Here is a 20173-nt window from a genome sequence, read left to right on the forward strand (position 1 = left end):
ATAAAATTGGAATATTGTTATATTCACACATGCACCTAATATAATTTGGTCAATTTCTTTCCCCAACTCTTCTCCTTTCCCTTCCTTCTTTCCTCCCCTTTGGTCCCCCCACCTCTTCTACCCTATTGGTGGTCTTCCTTCTATTCATTTATCCTAATTGATTTAGAGGTTTGTTTAAATATAACCCATTTCCCCTTCCATAAGTGGGGAGAATGGTCCCTTCCTTTTTCCTGTATACCACTTCCCTTGTGACTCCTCTTTCCTATGGTATTGCTCTAAATCTGCCTTTCCACCAGCTAGAACGTGAAAGCATATGACAGAAGAGGAGGAAGAAGCCAACCCTGAGGGGCCTGGCTGAGTTGGGCATGCACAGTTTTAATTTCTGCCAATTTGGTAGGTGATTCTGAGCATCTGCACTGCCTGGGTGGATGCTCTGATGGATGGAACTGTCTCCTCCACTCCCTCCGAGACCTCCAACAGCTCTGAGAACAAAGCTGTGCACACAGGAGACCTCGAGTCACTGCACTTGACTGATGATTGCACCTGGTTCCGAGAAGCACAGTAACCATTGTGTACTGCAAATTATGGGGAAGGGTCTAAATTAAGAAAAATGTCAAGTTGTTTATTTCTAAGGTCTGTTCCCGGGTCACCTAAGTTGCCCAAGTGACAAGGTGAAAACATTTGCATGAACATAAACATCTTTGACCCAACTTTTTCTCCTTTACTTGTAGAAAGGCAACATACAGAGTGGTTATAAATGTGGGCTCTAGAAGCAGAGTACATGGTCTTATTTAGCATTCGTACTTATTTTCTATAAAGCATCACCAATTGAACTATTGGAGACATTAGGTTCTACATCTGTAAAATGAGAATGTAAATAGCATCTACTAATAAGTTTGGTATGAGGGTTAAACGAATTAGCAGGTAGTACAGGAGCTGGCATACAGTAGGTGATTAAAATGTTACTTATTATGAGTTCACACGCCTTCAGAAGGCCTGTGAGTTCAACACTTAATTAGCTCTTTTGCATATGTCATCGTGGGATCTCTGGAGGCAGGTGTTGTCTGTGCCCTGTTCACGTCTCCTTGGCCCACTTCTGTGGCTGCCTGGCAGGCACATTCTGTACACGTTGACACATTCCCCAGTATACAAGCTAACATGGTACCTGACTGTCTGCTTAAGTGTGTTCTCTGGCCATGTTAGGTAAGTGCTGAGGAGATAATGACCAAGGAGAAGCCCGCAAACTCTGAGGCATGAGGGTTGTAGATCAGTCCCCCAGCTTCTTGCCACAGTTATGAGACTGCTCTGGACACCCTGAGTCCCTAGCAGGACTTGGCTCCTGGTGCCCAGGGTGCCAGCTCAATTGCACACACAGCTCTACTGACCTTTTCTCTTTTTTCTCACTCACCTACACTCTTACATGTTTGCTGGGATCATCTGCCAAATCCTGGTCTCAGACTCTGCTTCGGGAGGCATGGCAGACAGTACTGATGTTCCCACCTTATACATGGGTATATTAACGTCCAGAGAGTTTAGTGGACTCCAAAGGCTGTACCTTCTGCCTCTGTGCTGTGTTCCAATCCTTAGTGTATGCTCTTGAGTGCCATAAAGTCACATTTGCAATGCTCTGGGGACACTGAGTAGGGGCCAGTTGGAAATTAAGCGAGGTTTCACAGAGTTGGTGTAATAAGAGCTGCCACTTCAAAGATGTGTAGGTAACTCCATGCCTGGTAGAACCAGGCACATGACTAATCATTAGTTATATGGAGAACAATGGCCTTACTCGTTGTCAGGATTAAAATGCCTTCACACTGGGTACTGAGTAGGACTCTCCCTCCCGCCTCAGGGACCCCTGCTTCCATATTCCCACATTTCCTCTGGAGTCCCTGGAGTCTGCCTATGCTCCAGGAACATACAGGTTAATTCAGTGTGTGTGTGTGGGGGGGGGGGATTCAGGACCCTGTGCCAGCAAGAGCTGATGACTTATTCACTAATTGGTCCCAGACCTTACTGGTTATTAAATATTTGGCATCTAATCCTCTTTGCAAAAAGAAGAGCACTAGCAAAGATATTTAGTGTTTAAGTCCCAGGCTTTCTTTCCTCCCTTCCTTTTCAAAATGCTCCATTCATCTCTCTGCTGAAAAACAAATGTCTCCTTTATGCATTGGCCAAAGTAAATTTTTTAATACAGTGAACAGTTACTCAGTTGCTACCTTTACCATAGGATAAGCGCTAACAAAACCGAAGCCCACTGCTTGGAAGGAAGACTTCTACCAAGATGGCAAGAAACATATGATCTTTTTACAGGTCAGTAGTTCTCCAGATTTTGCTCTAGTTGGCAAGGGAAAAACTAAGCTGGCAAATTCATTATTATTGAAAAGTGCTGTCAGTATGAGGTTCAGAAAGCTGAACAAAGGAAAATGACTGCAAGGGAGGCACAGCACAGCAGATAAACATGGAATGCCAAGTTGATGCACCAGGGTGGAGAGTGGCACTTTTCATACTGAAAAAATTATCTTTTCTGGCACTTCAGGGAGGGAAGGAGCATGAAGCCACAATGAAGCACAAATACTGTGTGACTTAACTGGTCACCAAAGCCTTGGTCATTTACCATGATCTAGATTAGAAATTGATTCGGACCAAAATATTCTGAATCTATTTGTACATGATTTTTGATTTTTTAATTGGAAGATTCTGGTTTCCTAGGGAGAGAGGGAAATTCAGCAATCCCATGAGAAATGACTAGAAAAGGAATCTGAAAATACTCAAATTGGGCCTCAAAAGGCACGTCTTGTAAAGGAACATATGATGATTTTTGTTTGTGATAATCACAGAAGAGAGAGAGAGAGAAAAAGAGAGCACACAATTAATTTCAAAAAGAAATAAACTAAGAGGCAGGCAAGTAATTGCCCAAAAGCTAAGAACTTGGTGGAGGGTTTGTTCTTAAATAAGTTACCTGATATCGTTAACTCTGTTACTTCTGGCCTCAGACCTGTGGATACCTTTATGAAAATAATATCTTGGTTCAGTATTTATCCTACAGAATTAAAGTCCTCATACTATAGTGATACATGAATACCATGTTTACAGCAGAAAAATTCACAATAGCCAAACAATGGAAGCAGCCTAGGTGTCCATCATGGATGAATGGATTAAGAAAACATGGGATACATACACAATGGGGTTTTATTTAGCTTTAAAGAAAAATAAAATTATGGCACTTGCAAGAAAATGGATGGAACTTGAGAACATTATGTTAAGTGAAATAAGTGAAACTCAGAAAGTCAAGGGATGTGTTTTCTTTCAAATGTAGAAGCTAGAGAGGAAAAAGAAAAATAAAGGTGGGGCAGATCTCATAGAAATCAAAGGAATATCAGTAGAGAAGAGAAAAGGGACCAAGTGGAGGAAGGAGGAGGAGGGGCGGGAGGATACAGCTCTGCTGTCTGCATTTTTTTGAATTTAAGTCAGAGTTGCATTTGGCAACTCCAATCAAAATCCTTATCCCTAAACTGCAGGTGCAGAGCTCTCTGGGCAAAGAAAATTCATGCTAGAGAAGAGACCTAAGTTTATAACACTCTACGTTTTCATTCTCAAGCATTAATTTAGTGCCTAACACTCTGGTAGGCCCTGCAAATTACAGTTTCAGGGAGAAGTTCATGGAAGTAGTTAAAGAAGTCACACTGACAACAGAAGAGGTAGAGTTTGGCAAGGGAGGTTAAGGAAAAGAAATGTTTTAAATCAGTCTTTGGAATCAAGTTGAAATGTGTTCAGGAGCGAGGGTTTGGTTCAGAGGCAGAATGGCATTTTTAGGTGTGTACAAGATACAGAGGTGTCAGCTGGATGTGATGGTACACGCCTGTAATACCAATAACTCGGGAGATTGAGGCAGAATGATCACAAAATATCAGCGTGAATGTGACAGATTCCAGACCCTCAGATTGTTCTGTGAGGCAGAAACATCAATGTGAGCAACAGAACAAGGATGTGAGGTAGGAACGGGCGGCAGGAGCTGGGACTCGTGCCCACCCTCATCCTGCAGGAAGGAGACGGTGGTGAGAAGTTTTACCAATGGAAACAGCATGGTCTTTGGGTTTCTGGAAAGCAAGTACAATAATAAGCATCTTTCTAGCAAATATTTATTATATTAACTGATGTCCTAAGCACTTTTTAGGTAATTATCTCTTACAGTAATCCCATGGGGGTATGCAGCATTATTAGTCCTGTTTTATAGAAGGGGAAAGTGAGGCACAGAGAGGTGAAGCAAATTAAGTGGTAAAGCCACTAAGAGGTAAATGACAGAAACCATATCCAAGCATCCCACCTCCAAAGTCCAAGGTTATCCTATCACTTCTTTGCAAATGAAGAGCACATACATGTTAATATTGAGCTACAAACACCTCCCCATTTTTCAGACAGGAAAATAAAGGCAGAAGAAGCAAATTTGATGGAAGTTCACACTGAAGAACTGACAGCATTTTCTGTTTGAAAACAATTCTACTGGCTATTATCGCTCCAGATATTTCCAAAAGCAAATTTAAGTACAGAGCAGAGATCAGCAGAATGTGGCATTTCAACAGGAGTCCCTAAATCCTGAACACCCCATTATAAGAATGCTCAAATTACTATGTATGCTTCATACGATTCTGGAAAGGGAAATCTGCAAGACAGCCAGAAAATCTTCAATCGTTTTGCCACAATGTTGTCAGGTAATGATGAGGAATCCCATCAGCGAATCTTCCACTCACATCTCCTTTCATTATAGACAGCCACCTCAAGTGGCAATGACACTCATTTGTGTAACAATAACAGTGATGAGAAAGGGAAGACATCGTTGGTTCCGCCCCTTCTCGCCACACTCCTGACATGGTAATGGGGCATTCTTGATTGAATCCTGCCAACTGGCATTTATTGCCAAGGTGATCTATACTATTAATGGAAAAAAATTAACTATCGGGAAATATGCACACAAATCATGAAACTGACTATTTACCAACTCCGATGCTAGCTTCATATTGAAGCATAAACGATTTCAGTGCCATTTCAAAAAGCCACTTACCTTTCCAGTGCATATCCATCAATGTGTTAAAACTTGCTTTCAGAGTGTGATTTCAAATGGCAAGCATTGTGTTCCCCGCTAAGATAAAGGCCTCATATCCCTATTCAGTCATTGTGAAGGCTCCTTTACAGTATCAGCACACAATAAATCAAGAACACATTTGTTATTTATGAGAAATTCAGACTTCTTTGTATTTCCCCACCATGTCCTTCCTGTCTTCCTTGTTCTGAATTTGTTATTTCTTTTTCACTGTCATCCTGGGGAAGATGGTATAGTGGAGCAATTGAAAACGCCCTCTACATGTAAATAGTCTCATATTTATTGAGGAAGTTGTAAGGAACATACACCTATTGGCTGGAGAGCTGTGCAATTACCTTTGAGGCATAAGACATACTGGTATAGCTGGAGGACCCTCCATCCCCCACTCTTCCATCCCATTTTCTCGACAGGATGGAGGTTTCTGTCTGGGCATCACAATCAGGCTAACGGGAGCATGTAAGATTTAGCATAGAAAACTCACTGAAACCACTTTCATCCTTAACAATGGGAAATTAGCTACACAGCTGTTAAAAGATCAGCCAGAACTTGCTTCCAGGAATGGGAAGCTTTTATAAATGTGTACAACTTGGGAGCTGAAGGGGGACTTGGCTCATTCAGACTTTTTGTTTGGAAAGGGGGCACCCACTTCTCTTAATAGATTTCTTTTGAGAAGCTATTTGTACACATAATGCACAGAAAACGTTAGGCCTGAGCAAACATTCCTAGGAATAAACAGTGCCTACCTGAGAGGACAGGGGTAGGGTGGACACCAGGTAGAGGAAGAACAATGGACTCTCTAAGACCAAAGCCCACACTAAAGACATAGACACTGTAATTTAAGCAGGAGAGCTTTGGTGGAAGCAATCATGGAGCTGGCTTAATTAATTATTAGGGATAGATTAGGATGACATAGCTCAGTGGTTGTGCTTCGCTGGTTCTGAAAGTTAAGGGACAGTGGAAGAGGCTCATGACATAAAAGTAAAAGTACTTGTTACCCCTGAACATGGTCAGAAGTGATGCCCCTACACAGCGCCCCACAAGGTGTCACAGAATTCTATAGAAGATGACACTGTATGCAGTGGAGATATCAGAGGCTAAAAAATCCTAACACCGTCCACCCTCCTCAGAACAAGTAGCCTGCAACCACCCAGCTTAACAGGACCCAAGAAACTAAAATTGTTTGCTCTATTAGGGCTTTACTATTCCACAAATTTTCACCAGGAAGATAACATTACAAATAATTTTATGAATTTAAGAACTTCTTGATTAACAGTCTATTTGAATAAGAAGTCACTCTATTCTCAGGAAAATTAGTTGCCATGAATGTAAATAGTCCCTTTTTTTTTTTTTTTTTTTGGACATCCCATTACTTAACTGGGCAAAGCTTTCCCATCAAATGACTATTTACTCAAAAGACTTGTTTCAAAACCCTCCTTGCTATGCCAGCCAATGCAAAACTAAAATATCACATGATTTTCCAATTCTTATCAACGATCTACATTAAAACAAGTACCTTCATCCTAATCCCCAAATCCTAAAAATCATTGCCTTTGACTTTCCTCTGCAGTACTCAATGAACATGACTTTGCTTTATCAACAGGCTATTCTGGTAGCTTTTTCAGTGATGTGGCAGTCAGCACTCCAAATGCCAAGCTATTGACTACTGTGTTCTTCTGTTTTATGGCCTTTACAAGCCAAAGAATGTTATAGCTTATAATATACCTGGGATATTTGGGTTTGCTGGTTCATATAGTAACTTCATGTTTAGCTCTCTCAGGAATTGCCTAATCTATTTTCTATTTCTGCTTTATATTTGGAAAAGATCAAATGCCATGAAAGCAAATTATTCAGGAATTATGGGACTAAAATAAGAATAAAAGATGTTAATTGGGGGAAGAGGAATTGGGAAACATTAGTTAGCATGATCAAAATAACCGACTAAAATGAAAGAAGAAATTGGGTCCCTATAGGTGAGGTTGTGGAGAGAGAAGAGGAAAGTGTCACTCTCTTCTCCATGTTGAACAGGCCTTTGATTCTGCAGTATCTTCTCCCACTACTGTGTTAGAAGCTCCACTAAGGTTCTGTAGCTTGGGCCATGTCAGCTGCAAATAGCCTGAGAGAGTTGGGTGTCTACAGAACTCTCTTCTGGAGCTCATCTAACTCTCCCATGATACTGGCATAAATTTATGTTCCAGTCAATCTCTATCCCTGTGCCCTCACTCAAGGTGAATTCTAGCTGCTTCACTTAATTCAGGCTTCTTTCCCAGGCTTTCCAAGAAAGGAAGTAGAACAATTATCCACCAAACAGATTAGCTCAATGAGATACCAAAGGTATTTATACCAAACTTCATAAAATTCTTAACTGTGTAACAACTACATTAACTCTCTATTTGAGGATAATGGGAATTTAGTATAGATAATCTATAGATAGACTTCCTAAGAAAACAATGTTATTAAATACAGTGAAGAATGGCAGGAGGAAAGATAACCCATTTCTCCTACTTCCCCACCACAAAGATTTCTAATTTCTGGAACTGGTAAATATGTTATATTACAGGGCAAGAGGAACTCTGCAGATGGAATGAGGTTACAGAACTTAAGATAGATTATCCTGGATCATTTGGGAGAGCCTTTCAAAGAGGAAGTTGAAGAGAAAGAGTTAGAGAGGGAAATGTGCAGGCAGAAAGAGAGTCTGGGGGCTCAGAGGAACTGGGGCTGCCACTGCTGGCTTTCTAGGTGGAGAATGGAGATTCACAGACCAAGGTGTCAGGGCTGCCTTCAGAATCTGGGATCCGCCCTCACCTGGCAGTAGAGAAACAAGGACTTCAGTCCTAAAACCACAAAGAACTCGATTTTTTCCAAGAAATTAAATAAGGACATAGATTCAATTGGAAGTCCAAGGAAGACACAGTACTGGTGACATTTTGATTCTAACCCAGTGAGACCCATGTCAGATTTGTAACCTAAAGAACTGTAAGATAATAAATTTGGGTAGTTTTAAATCAATAAGTTTATGATAGGTTTTTATAGCAGCCATAGGAAAATAAAACAAGTGGCCATAAAAGAACTCAAAAAGCTTAACACAAACACACAAAACAAACAAACAAACAAAAAACTCCAAAAAACAAATAACTCAATCAATAAATGGGTAAAATAAATGAGATTTCTCAAAAGAAGAAATACAAATGTCCAATAAATATATGAAAAGATGATCAGCATCCCTAAGCAATCAGGGAAATACAAATCAAAACTCCATTGAGATTCCCTTTAACTCTAGTAAGAATGGCAATCAACAAGAATACAAATAACAACAAATGCTGGAAAAGATGCAGGGGAAAAAGTATACTCATACATTGTTGATGGAACTGTGGATTAGTACAACCACTTTTTTTTGTTTGTTTGTTTTTAATATTTTTTAGTTGTCAATGGATATTTTATTTTATTTATTTATCTAATATGCGGTGCTGAGGATCGAAACCCAAGATCTCACACATGCCAGGCAAGCGCTCTACCACTGGGCCACAACTCCAGACCCAGGACAACCACTTTGGAAAGCAGCATGGAGATTGCTCAAAAGAACATTAATGGAACCCCCATAAGACCCAGCTATCCCACTTTTAGGTATTTATTCAAAATAACTGAAATCATACTATGATGATATAGGCACATCAATGTTTATAGTGAAATTTACAATAGCCACATTATAGAACCAGCCCAGGTGCCTATAAACAGATCAGTGGATTAAGAAAATACAGTATATGTATCCAACAAAGTTTTACTCTGCTATAAAGAAGAAAGGAATTATGGCATCTGCTGGTTAATGGATGGAACTGGAGAACATCATGCTAACTGAAATAAGCCAGACTCAAAAAATCAAAAGTCAAATGTTTTTTCTCATATGTAGAAGCTATGGCAAAGTAGGGGGGGAAGTGGGAATGCAGAATGTCCTGTGGATAGAAGGAAGATCAGTGGAGTAGAGAAGATAATTAAGGGTGAAGGAGAAGGCATGGAAAGGGGAGGAAATGCAGAATTAATTTAACAAAATTATGCTATGTGCATACATAAATATACCACAGAGAACTTATGTGTCTGTATAAAGCATCAATCAAAAACAGATACATTTTTTAAAAAGACTAGTTTCACAGAGAGAGGGAGGAGAGGAGGAAAGAGGGGTCCTGGGTACTGAAATGCAGCAAATTAAATACCATGTATGTATGATTATGTCAAAATGAACCCACTATCATGTGTAACTATAATGTACTAATAAACACATTTTTTAAAAGTGACACGTGACCATGAATGTCATTGGCATTTTTATATCAGGTAATCACAATTCATTCTCAAAGTGTCCTTCTGTCATAAATATTTTGCTTGATTTGACCTTATTTTAAATACATAAGGGGACTATGTTCAGGGATCATTAATACTTTGAATATTCAATTCCTCCAAAGGTCCGAGTGTTAAGGTTTGGTTCTCAGACAGTGACGCTGTTGAAAGGTAGAAGAACCTTTAAGAGGTGGGGAGCAGCAGGAGGTTTTAGGTCATTGGAGGTATTTCTCAAAGGGGATGTTGGAAAGGGGATATTGGGACCCCAACTTCTCTTCTTCCTCTATTTCTCTGCATCCCAGTAACCATGAGGTCAGTGGCTTGCTCTATCATGCATCTGCTGCCTGATATTCCACTATGCAACAGGCCCACAAGCCATGTGTCCTACGGATCATGGACTGAAACCTTCAAACGCCAAGCCAAATAAACCTTTCTGTTATTAAATTGACTAACTCAATATTTTATTACAGTGACTAACACAGGGATGTTAAGTTATTTTCTTAAGCAATAGGCAGAAAAGACAGGACTCAAATTGGGGCCTTTTAATGGGGTTCCACTTTATTAGACTATCTCTTAGTTATTTGCAAACACTTCAAACATAATTCCCATATTTTATTCTTAACATAATGAGGTCATTCTAGAATTTTTGTCTTCCCAGGGCAAAAAAGTTAGGCAGATGGTACATAAATTCATCTTCTTTCCTCTTATAATTCTGGATTGGTAATAACTTGTGTTAAAATAACTGAGATCTCTAAACTCATCTGTATGTATAGAATATATATATATATATACACACACACACATATATATATACACACACACATATACATACATACACACATTTTATATGTATGTATATCCATATATATGTTTATATGTGTATGTGTGTGTGTGTGTATGTGTGTGTGTGTAACCTGAACCTAAAACGCAAATAGTAATGAAATTCAACAATTTCCCTCACAGAATGGGGAATATATTGATAAATACAAAGTGGTTTGCTTGAGTGCCTACAATGTAAACAAGAATCTATGGGGATTTAAGCTTCTCTAATGTATATGTTTGTGGACACATATTGGTAATTATAAATACTATTAATGTTTCGGACATTCACAGAAAGAACAGTGTTATACACTATTGATTACTAGAAGAGATGCTGACAAAACAAAGAAAATTTCTGTGTCTTTCATTTCCAACATGTTTAAGAATAGGTACTAACTCGTGTCTCCGAAGGAAAAAAAACACTGTCTTTAATTAAGGTAGCATTTTATTGCAGGCTGTATTTATTGACCCTTAATAGATATTATTATTATGTACTGATATGTGTTTAGGGTCATTAGTTTTATTGATCTATTATTACTGACTCGAAAAACCAATTTCCTAATTTTATAAATTAAAAGTCAAGCATATGCTCAAATCAAATTAGTGGAAGTAACTCAGAATCTACTCTAAGTCTAGTTTATATATATTAAAATGCCCCTGGGAGTCAGGGGGGTTATGTTTAAATGAGTGGAGTTAACTGGGTGTCAGACAGTAAGGAGTGGTGGGGTCTGTGGTAACTAGAGAGCTCTTATCATGTTTAAAGTAGGAGGCTGCTACTTTAATCCAACTATCTCTTGATAAAGGGAATAAGGACATATTTTTGTCAGACCCAATATTTGAAAGAGAACCTAAAAATACAGGTATTGTGGAATTTCCAGATTTATAAAACATTGGCAAGCAATGAGTTGTCTAAACATACCCGCTATTTTCAGTTTGGGATGTCTCATCTTGGGTTAACTAACAGATGTGGAGCAATACACACTGTTTTGGATTTATAAATGTCCTTTGTAAAAATTCACAGATTCAGAGATGCTGACAGACTAAAATAACTCTTGTCATTATGGTGGCAGGTTAACTGTCATCTTTTCAGAGAGACCTTTTCCTTGCGTAGGTTAAAAAATCTAGCAGTGGGACAGAGCTGTGATTAGAGACCAGATCCATCTGATCCTAAATCCTTTCCTGTTTTTAGCTTTACTTCAAGGGCAGCAAGGAAGGTAGCAGATGAAACCATCCTCAATCATCAGGTTATTAGTTCATTTTAACCAAAGCAAAAGTAGCCAAGACTGTTCCACTTGATCTTTCATTGCTTGAGAGATCAAGTAATTCCACCTCATGTCCTCAAATAGCCACTGAAAGGTTTCCAAAAATAAAAATCAATTTGAACAAAAGTAAAGTCTATTATTTTATCCCTTTTCCTTCTTTTCTTCTGAACTGCCTCATCATTCAAAGGCTTATCTTTGCAATGAGAACAAGTCCATAGGCCACTTAGAGAAGACTCAAGGAACCCTTCTGGTAGACCAAGTTTGTAAACGGTCTAATGGAGTCATGCAGAATTGCTGATTAGGGTCTGATTCTGGATCAATCTATTCATTCTTCCATCCAGCATTGGGACTGCTAGTTCAAAAAATGATATAGTCCTGTCCTTAAGTAAGTTATCTAATTTAATTGCCCACCTCCCCATCCAACTAATATTGAACAAGCCATTTTTATATGCTAAGCATTATGCTAAGTGCCAGGTATAATGAAAAATAATCCAGATAGCGCTAGAAATTGACATTAAGGATTTTTATAGATTATGTGACAAACCAAGTTCGTGCAACTACTGTTGTTTGTGAGGTTGTAGCTAAAAAACTGAATGTTCACTATGCACAAGGCACTGTTCTAAGTCAGCTGCATATATGTAATTTAAACAATAAAATTAGGAAACAGGTAATGTTGTAATCCTGGTTGAAGCTAGTTTCAATAGAACTGAGACTCAGATTTATTTGATCAGTTCACCTTCAAAGCCTGCACACCTAATTACTAAAAATAAAACTACAAATTATGAGATATTAATTATAATGGGCAACCTAAAAGAAGCCTTCAAATTGCAGCTGAGGAAGTACTGAGTTTTGACAACTTACATATTTTTCCTTTTGTCAACACTGCTGATTATGTCTATTACCCCATATCCCACCTGTCATGTTATAAATCATGAGTGTGATTAAATTTTTAAAATATTTTTACTGTTGAAAGTATGATACAATAGAGTGATTAGTAGTTTTATAGAGATAAGTGTAAGTAATTATTGATTTGGGGATATTTGATTTTATTAAAGTGATTTTAGCAATCAACTTTTCTTATGTCTTTATATGTTCATGTCAACCAAAATTCTAAGTAGTGTGAAAAGATTCACTATTTGAAAAAAGTCACAGATTTTTGAAGTTAATTTTTTGGGGGGAGTATCAGGGACTGAACTCAGGGGCTCTCGACCACTAAGCCACATCCTTAGTCCTATTTGGTATTTTATTTAGATAGGGTCTCACTGAGTTTCTTAGTGCCTCACCATGGCTAAGGCTGGCTTTGAACTCAGGATCCTTCTGCCACAGCCTTCTAAGCCAGTGGTTTTGCAGGCATGCACCACCAGGCCTAGCTGAAATTAATTTTTAGTCAGTTTAGTGAAATAAAAAAAAAAAAAATCTGCCTGGTAAGAGGAGAGACTTACTCTTATTTTTCTTCTCCATATTAGGCAAATACAAAAAACAATTTACTTTTTAAATTTTTGATTACTGTGGTGGAAGAGATTACAAGTGAACAGAATCTTACCTAAATTGCTTTCATTTATCCATAACTGAATGATCCAGAGAGTATTAAAAATTACTTTCAAAAAAGTTTCTGAGAGTTCAAACAATATGACCTAGACCTAGTTTCTCTTTCAAAGTTTTGACTTCTCTTTTCCAGAACCCCATCCCATGGCCCCCACAGACTCACCCATTTCCAAGAGACATTTTTGGTATCCCATACAGTCCAGTAGACATTCAGTGGCTCATCCCAACTGGACAGGCTTAGTCTGTGTGCCCATCTTTATCACTATGGTCACAGGGACTGGCTTAGACTAAAGCAGCCGCCGTCCTTGGACTTGGAAACATCTAAGGCAAACCACATGGCTAGAGAAGGAAACTTGGGTGCTCTGTTCCCAAAGGGAAGAAGATGGCAGATAACTGCCAATAACACCCACCGTTAAGAAGACTACAAGTTCATTATACATGGTACACTTTTTAAAAGGACTCTTACTCTAAGTAGTGATTCAAAGCAATGACTAAAACTTGGATTCTACCTCCAAAGAGCTTTCTAATCTCTAGGTGTGACTTGTAAGTTCAATAGGGAAGAAATCACAGAAAAAGCTAACAAACTCCATACCACAGCTATAGAATGACAGATCAGCGAGGTTTATGAGAGCTCAAGTAATTCAGAAAAAAAGCAATATTCACCCCATTTGTTATTGAAAAAAGAATGTCAACCACTCCAGGAAGCTACCTTTTAAGAATAGCTCCCTTTGTAACAAAAACAAAACAAAACAAAAAAAAGTTAACAATAGAATGTTAACATTTCACTATTTTAGAAAATTTTAGTTATTTGGGTAACATTTTGTGCATATCTGAATTTTCTACTTTTTTCACTTTAAGATAATATCCTCCCAAATTACCTTTATTTTGATCATCATAGTATCAGTACAGTTTATGAAATATTTGTAGAATTTTCGAAAGCATCCACATTCCATTCCTTTCCTTTTTTTTTTTTTTTTTTGTACCGGGGATTGAACCCAGGGGGCACTTAACCACTGAGTCACACCCCCAGCCCTTTTTTATATACTTTTTTTTCAGAGTCAGGGTCTTGCTGAGTTGCTTAACACCTTGTTAAGTTGCTGAAGGTGGCTTCGAACTCATGATCCTCCTGCCTCATACTCCTGACCCCCTGGGATTACAGGTGTGCACCACCACACCCAGCGACTTTCTTGGAATTACTACTTATATTTCAAGAGTCAGTTCAAATATACCGGATATCCCCTAAATCAATGCCTACGTGTAGTCGACAATGTAATCTATACATTCCTATTGAAGTCTGTGGACTCAGAACGTAGGGGCCTGTTGTTTCAACCCTAGAGTCGCCGTAGGCTTCATATTGCCCAACACATTGCAGAGAAGCAATACGTATTTGTTGCTTGTGTCCCTTTTGCTTTCTCTCAGGAAGTATGTTTTGTGAAATCTCTTGCTAGTAGAATAGAAATCTAGAAAATTAAGTCAAGGTTAATTACTTAGGAGTTGCAATTGGGAGAGTGAAATGCCTTTGCTGATTCTAAAATTCCCTTTTGCAAATTTCTCATTAGTACAGAAATATTCTGGTTCAGAGCCATGTAGTCATCTCTTAGAACACAGAGGAGTCAGGGCTCAGGGACACCATGCTGGCAGTAACAGTACATGGAATGCTCCATTAACAGAAGATGTACTGCTAGGTACCTCAGTTACAGCCCATTGCACATAGAAAAGGCACACGACTCTGCTCTACAGCACTGGGATCCAGACAACCTGCAACTTTCTTGGCTCAGAAACTTGTCTGCAATTACTGACCTCAGAGAAAGCTCTCCTGAAATTTTCATTTGCTAGAGAAGATATGACTGGGGATCACAAGGGTACCCCTGAGTCTTTGCAAATGAAGAAAAGAACATCCACTACTTGAAATGCTTTGTTTTCTTCTGTTGCTAAGAGGAAAGCAAACTTAGAAAATAATGCTTGCTCCAATTCCACTCTCACAGGGTGTTAAACTGAATCCCAATAAATACAGCAGAAGAAAGAACATGGGTAGAATGTTGTTGGACAGGATGCCAATCACTGGATAAGACACCTGGGCCATGGCTGTGTGTCTCCAGGTAAGAGGGATGAGGTGTACTCTAGAGACTGTACTTTTCTTCTCTTTTTTCCCCAGATTGACTCAATTTCAACTTAATAAAAAAAGGGGTCCACAGGTGATCTCCCTCACAACCTGCTATCTAAGTGGTCACTCTAGTTGGACTAACCCAGACTCTCACCCTTCAAAAATGACTGTTCATTTCTCATTTGAGCCTGCACGCAATACCAAGCATAAACAACTGCATCCACCTGAGGACTCAGGGAAACCATCAGCTCTTCATAACACACTCACCTCAGCATGACAAAGTAGAATCAAAGGTGTCCCCAAACGTACACCTCAGATCTAGCTTCCATAAAACCAAAAGAAAATTCCAAGTATATAGTGGGCCCAACTTTCAAGCCAAATTGAATATTTTATACTGGGTGCTATTTGGAGTAGTTGGACTGAAATCGTATGATTTTCTAAGAGGTCTGGAAGGCCAGAAGTTCTCTGCTATTCTCCTTTCTCTCTTCTTCAAGTCCATTTATAGCTTGATAACTTACTTTTCAAAAAAATTATAGCTTAAAACTCTTGTTTGCATTTCAGGCTTATATCCATTTCATTTGGCTTTTGAATATTTAAGAAGTCCCACATATTTAAAAACCCAAGTTAAGAACTGGCAATCTTGATTTTATTCCTCCTACTCCCTCCTATTCTTTCTCATCTGAAGGGCTGCCAGCACCCACATAGCCCCTTAAGTAATACATATACACCTCTCATTTGGCTTCGTCTCCATGATCATTAAACATCTCTAAGCCAGTGGTTCTTAAAGACCATCAGCATTACCCAGGGGCTTCTTAGAAAGACAAACATTCAGGTCTCTCTTAATCTCAGGCGTTCTGAATCAAACCCTGGGGATGAGGCCCCATGGTTCAGGTTTTTACAAGCCACCAGATGGTTCTGGTACATACTGAAGTTTGCAAATCACTTCATTAAGCCCCCTGTTGTAGCCTAACATCTGCAATAGACTCTTTTTTTTTTTTTTGTAAAAGCTGTTTTTTACACCTTTATTTTTAAGTGGTACTGAGGATCGAACCCAGTGCCTAACACATGCTAGGCAAGTGCTCTACCACTAAGCTGAACCCCAGTCCCTGCAATAGACTCTTTATCAGTCTTTCTGCTGCCCTTCTGTCCCTTTCAATTCATTATCTTCCCAGCAAAGTAATTTTTATTCCTTAACTTGAAGCAGTCACTTCCTTATTACCTCTTAGTGGCTTTTAAATGCATTCATAATCAAAGTAATGCTTTTCACCACTGTGTACAAGGAACCTCATAAATAAGACTTTTAGCTTCTGCTCTGGCATCTCCCCAGTTCCTCACCCTCACTGACAACACCAGGGCCACATCAGCCTTCTTATCAGCTGAATGCTCATCCCTTGGACCCTCCATCTCCATTTCTATCATTCTTTTTCCAACCATCTCTCTTGTAACCCTCTAGAGTGACCACATACACATCTCTCTACCTGTACACCATCCCACGTGGTCAATTGCATGAGAACAAGTATCTTGTTTCCTTCCCCAATAGGGACCTACCCACTGCCTCTCACAGAGTATATCCCAAGACAGGTATTGTAAAAATAGAACCACCACCAAACTTGTTGAATGGTCTATCAGATATGATTCTCACAAGGGATAAAATACATACTCAGCAAAGAAAAATAAAGTTAGTATTGTTGCTGGTTGTGTTTAAGGAATTCCAGATTACATATGAAGCTGGTAAATGCCAGATGACAAAATCTTATATATGCAAATCACACATGCCAAAAATTTAACATAGGTGGAGAAGATTAAAGTTCTCAGTTTTCTAATAATCTGTGTGCTTTTCACACATGCCACAGACTTTGACTCTTCTTTTAGTCTTGGCCAATCCATCTTCTATCACACAAGCAATACCAAATAAAGCTCACGTTAAGTAAATCCATCAGATTATATCACACTTTGATTCTGCTTTTTATCACTATTCCTTGGAATTTTCTTTTTAGTTGTCTGATTTAATTTTTATTGCTTTTTGCATACAAGATTAGGGCACCTTGCATTTAGAATAATTTTTAGCTGCTTGCTGGCTGTGGCCCTGAGCATTCATCTCAGCTAGGACTGGCACCTGCGATCTGGTTCCATTCATTCTTGGATGCCATATTATAATCCTTTAGACTCAGGCTTGGTGTCAGTTCATTTGGCTAGTGAAACTCAGGAAAGGAAAAGGGACAGGTATAAGCAAAGTCAGGCCTCGGGAATGGGCAAATAAGGTAACTGGCTTGTGGCCATTTCACTGTTCCCTTTTCCAGAAACCATGAAACAAATCCCCAACCCACCCTCACTCTCAAAAATTCCCAAAGTGCATCCAAAGGTACAGACTGATAAAGGCTGGTGACATCATTTCCAGCTTCAGAAGAGACAGAATTTTCCGGGAAAGGAACTATGATGATTAATTTTATTTGTCTATTGGACTAGGCCAAAGGGTACCCAGATACATGGTCTCTTGTTATTCTAGGTGTGCCTGAGTGGGTATTTCTGGAGAAGATGAACATTTTCATCAGTAGACTGAGTCAAGCAGACAGACTTCCCAAATGTGTGTGTCTCATCCAACCTATCCAAGGACTAAATTGAACAACAACAACAAAAAGCTGAATGAGAGAAAATGTTCACTCTGTCTCTCTGTACCTGACTCTCCCTGAGCTAGAACATCCGCAGGTAGACTTAATCTTATGCAAAGCAGTGTCTGTTTACTTGAGATCACATTCTACGGAAAAAGGTAGAAGTTTTGGAAAGTGCTAGTACTGCAATTAATTAGATAGTGTTAGTTTAAACCAAAATGACTCACTAAAATCATCCAAAGAAATAAGAAAATCACATTATCACTGAAGAAGAAAGAAAAGAAAGGACAAAGGTAAGTCTAAGAGAAGGATCCTATAAAAGTGACAGCAGATAACTTGTTAAACAATATAAGCTTTGGATTAAATGAGACTTCACAGAGGTGGTAACTATAATGCAAAAAATTCAACACACATTTCCTAATCCATGACCATGATCATCACCCTTACTGGTATTATTAATCAGTTCTTGTTGCCTGTAACAAACTGCAACTTCACTTGTATTGCATGCAAACATGAAAACAAGAAGCATCTCTTGGCAGAGCTGGAGTGTAGCTCGATGCTAAGTGCTTACCTAGCACCTGCGATACCCTGGGTTTAATCTCAGCGCCCAAAACTGAGAAACATTCGTCTAACTGAGCAGATTAAAATTCTGCTCATTCATTGTACAAGGGAAGAGGAGGAGCAAGTAGAACTCACATTAAGCTGAAGTTCATCTGTCCACTGCCCAATCAGACGATAACCAGGATTGGTGGTGTTTGTCGTCTGGTACTGAAATATGTCATACCGCCCAGGCGCATCCCCATTCTTGTTAAACATCACTGGGGTGCCGGCGCTACCTGAAGAAGGCAAGGAAAACACAGATTTTAGAGTGAAACCAGATTCCTTCTGTCTCTTGGGCTGTGGGTGAGTCTGCAGACCTGTGGAGGAGAAAGTTGGGAAATAACACCAATGCCTTCCCCAAGTGGTTTGTGCTATTCAGAGGCAGGTCATCTCCAGGCCTGTAAATGCTAATTATAGAAGGAAGTGGGAAGACAACCCACCTCTTCTTTTGAAGAATTCCAGTTCAGTTTCTTAAAATTTTATTCTAAATTCTTTCCTCTTCAGAGGAATAAAAATTCTATTATTTTCCAGAGATGATGTAAGTTTTGGCATAATGCTACTGTTGCTGAACATGATTATGATCACCATAATGGTTATTATTATTTTAGTTTATATCGAATGCTAAATTTTGACCAACAAAGAACAGTTTCAAAAATAATAAAATTTTAAAAGAGTATGTAATTAAAAACAAGCAAGAAATTAAGTACACAAATTTGCTTAAATATGTACTTGTCTACTGATTACATTTAAAATATTTTTTGGCTGATTATTTGCAATTTATTTGGTAACCAGTTTAAAATGCTTAGCAGTGGGTCTAGAAGATGTTCCATAAACATAAGTTTCTTTCTCAATCCCCTATTTGCATCTTCTTAGAATGTCCTTAAGATGCAATCAATGTGACATTGAAGTCACTTTAAAAAGACTAATACATTTATTGAGTCTATACACACACAATATGTAAGTGCATAAGTTTGAATGAATCAAAGACCCTTAACATTAACTACATGGAACACTTGTCAAACCATACACAAAGAAGACAAGACACAAGATTTGATTACTTTAAGCAACACTAACAAAAGAATAAAAAAAATGTTCAGTAACTTGTGTTTTTTCCATGATTCCTTAAATGAGGAGAAATATCACTGACCTTATGGCAAATGTCTGATATTTGCCTATAGATTTATAATATACTAGCTCAATATTCCTACCAGAAAACAATGGTCTACTTCCTGTCATTAATAAGTAAATTCATGGGTAATTTACAAGCCAGAACAGGATCACTGAGAAGTCCACTCTACTACGTTTTATTTCGGGGGTGGAACAGGTATGAAGAAGTGTTAGGCAATGACCATGAAGAACTTTTGATAATTTTCTCATTATTAAATGTAAAATATTAACAGTGACAGAGTTCTGCATCTAGTTAGCCAAGTTTTCAACTTCTGCAGAATTCAGAATACTTGCATTAATGACATGGATGAAAAAATACCATGTGGTAATTTGTTAAGGGAGGAAACTGAGGAAGGGTCAGCAGTGAGGGACTCAGACTCAGTGGTGGAAAGGTGATGTTTATTACTCCAGATCCCAGAGACAAACAGGCAGCCAGCCTCACGACAGGGCTAATGGGATGAATGGGTGTGGAACAGTCTAGAGTAAGTGCTTACCCAGCCGGTGGGGAGGAAGAGAGATTGGGAGGAGCCTGAGGGTCAAAGCCTATGCTGTTAACCTACGTGGATTTCCTGTGACCCAATGGGATCCTTAATGTTCAGAGTGCACGAACCTGGGGACATGTGGATTACATTAGTGGGCTCATCAG

The 20173-nt window shown here is 38.9% G+C and overlaps 1 protein-coding gene across 7 annotated transcripts in view; it reads right to left on the reverse strand.

The window, feature by feature from the left end:
- Nucleotides 1-20173, reverse strand: part of GRM7 (glutamate metabotropic receptor 7) — an 891077-nt gene that overhangs the window by 249459 nt on the left and 621445 nt on the right. For all 7 annotated transcript variants that reach the window (XR_013760830.1, XR_013760831.1, XM_079122078.1 and 4 more), the window contains exon 7: nt 18457-18596. Coding sequence is in view for 5 of the 7 variants with exons in the window: in XM_079122078.1 (XP_078978204.1) it covers nt 18457-18596 (140 nt within the window). In the remaining 2 variants the exon portion in view is untranslated. The remainder of the gene's footprint in view (nt 1-18456; nt 18597-20173) is intronic.

The sequence above is a fragment of the Sciurus vulgaris genome (assembly GCF_902686455.1).
Source record: "Sciurus vulgaris genome assembly, chromosome: 19".
Taxonomy (NCBI): Eukaryota; Metazoa; Chordata; class Mammalia; order Rodentia; family Sciuridae; genus Sciurus; species Sciurus vulgaris.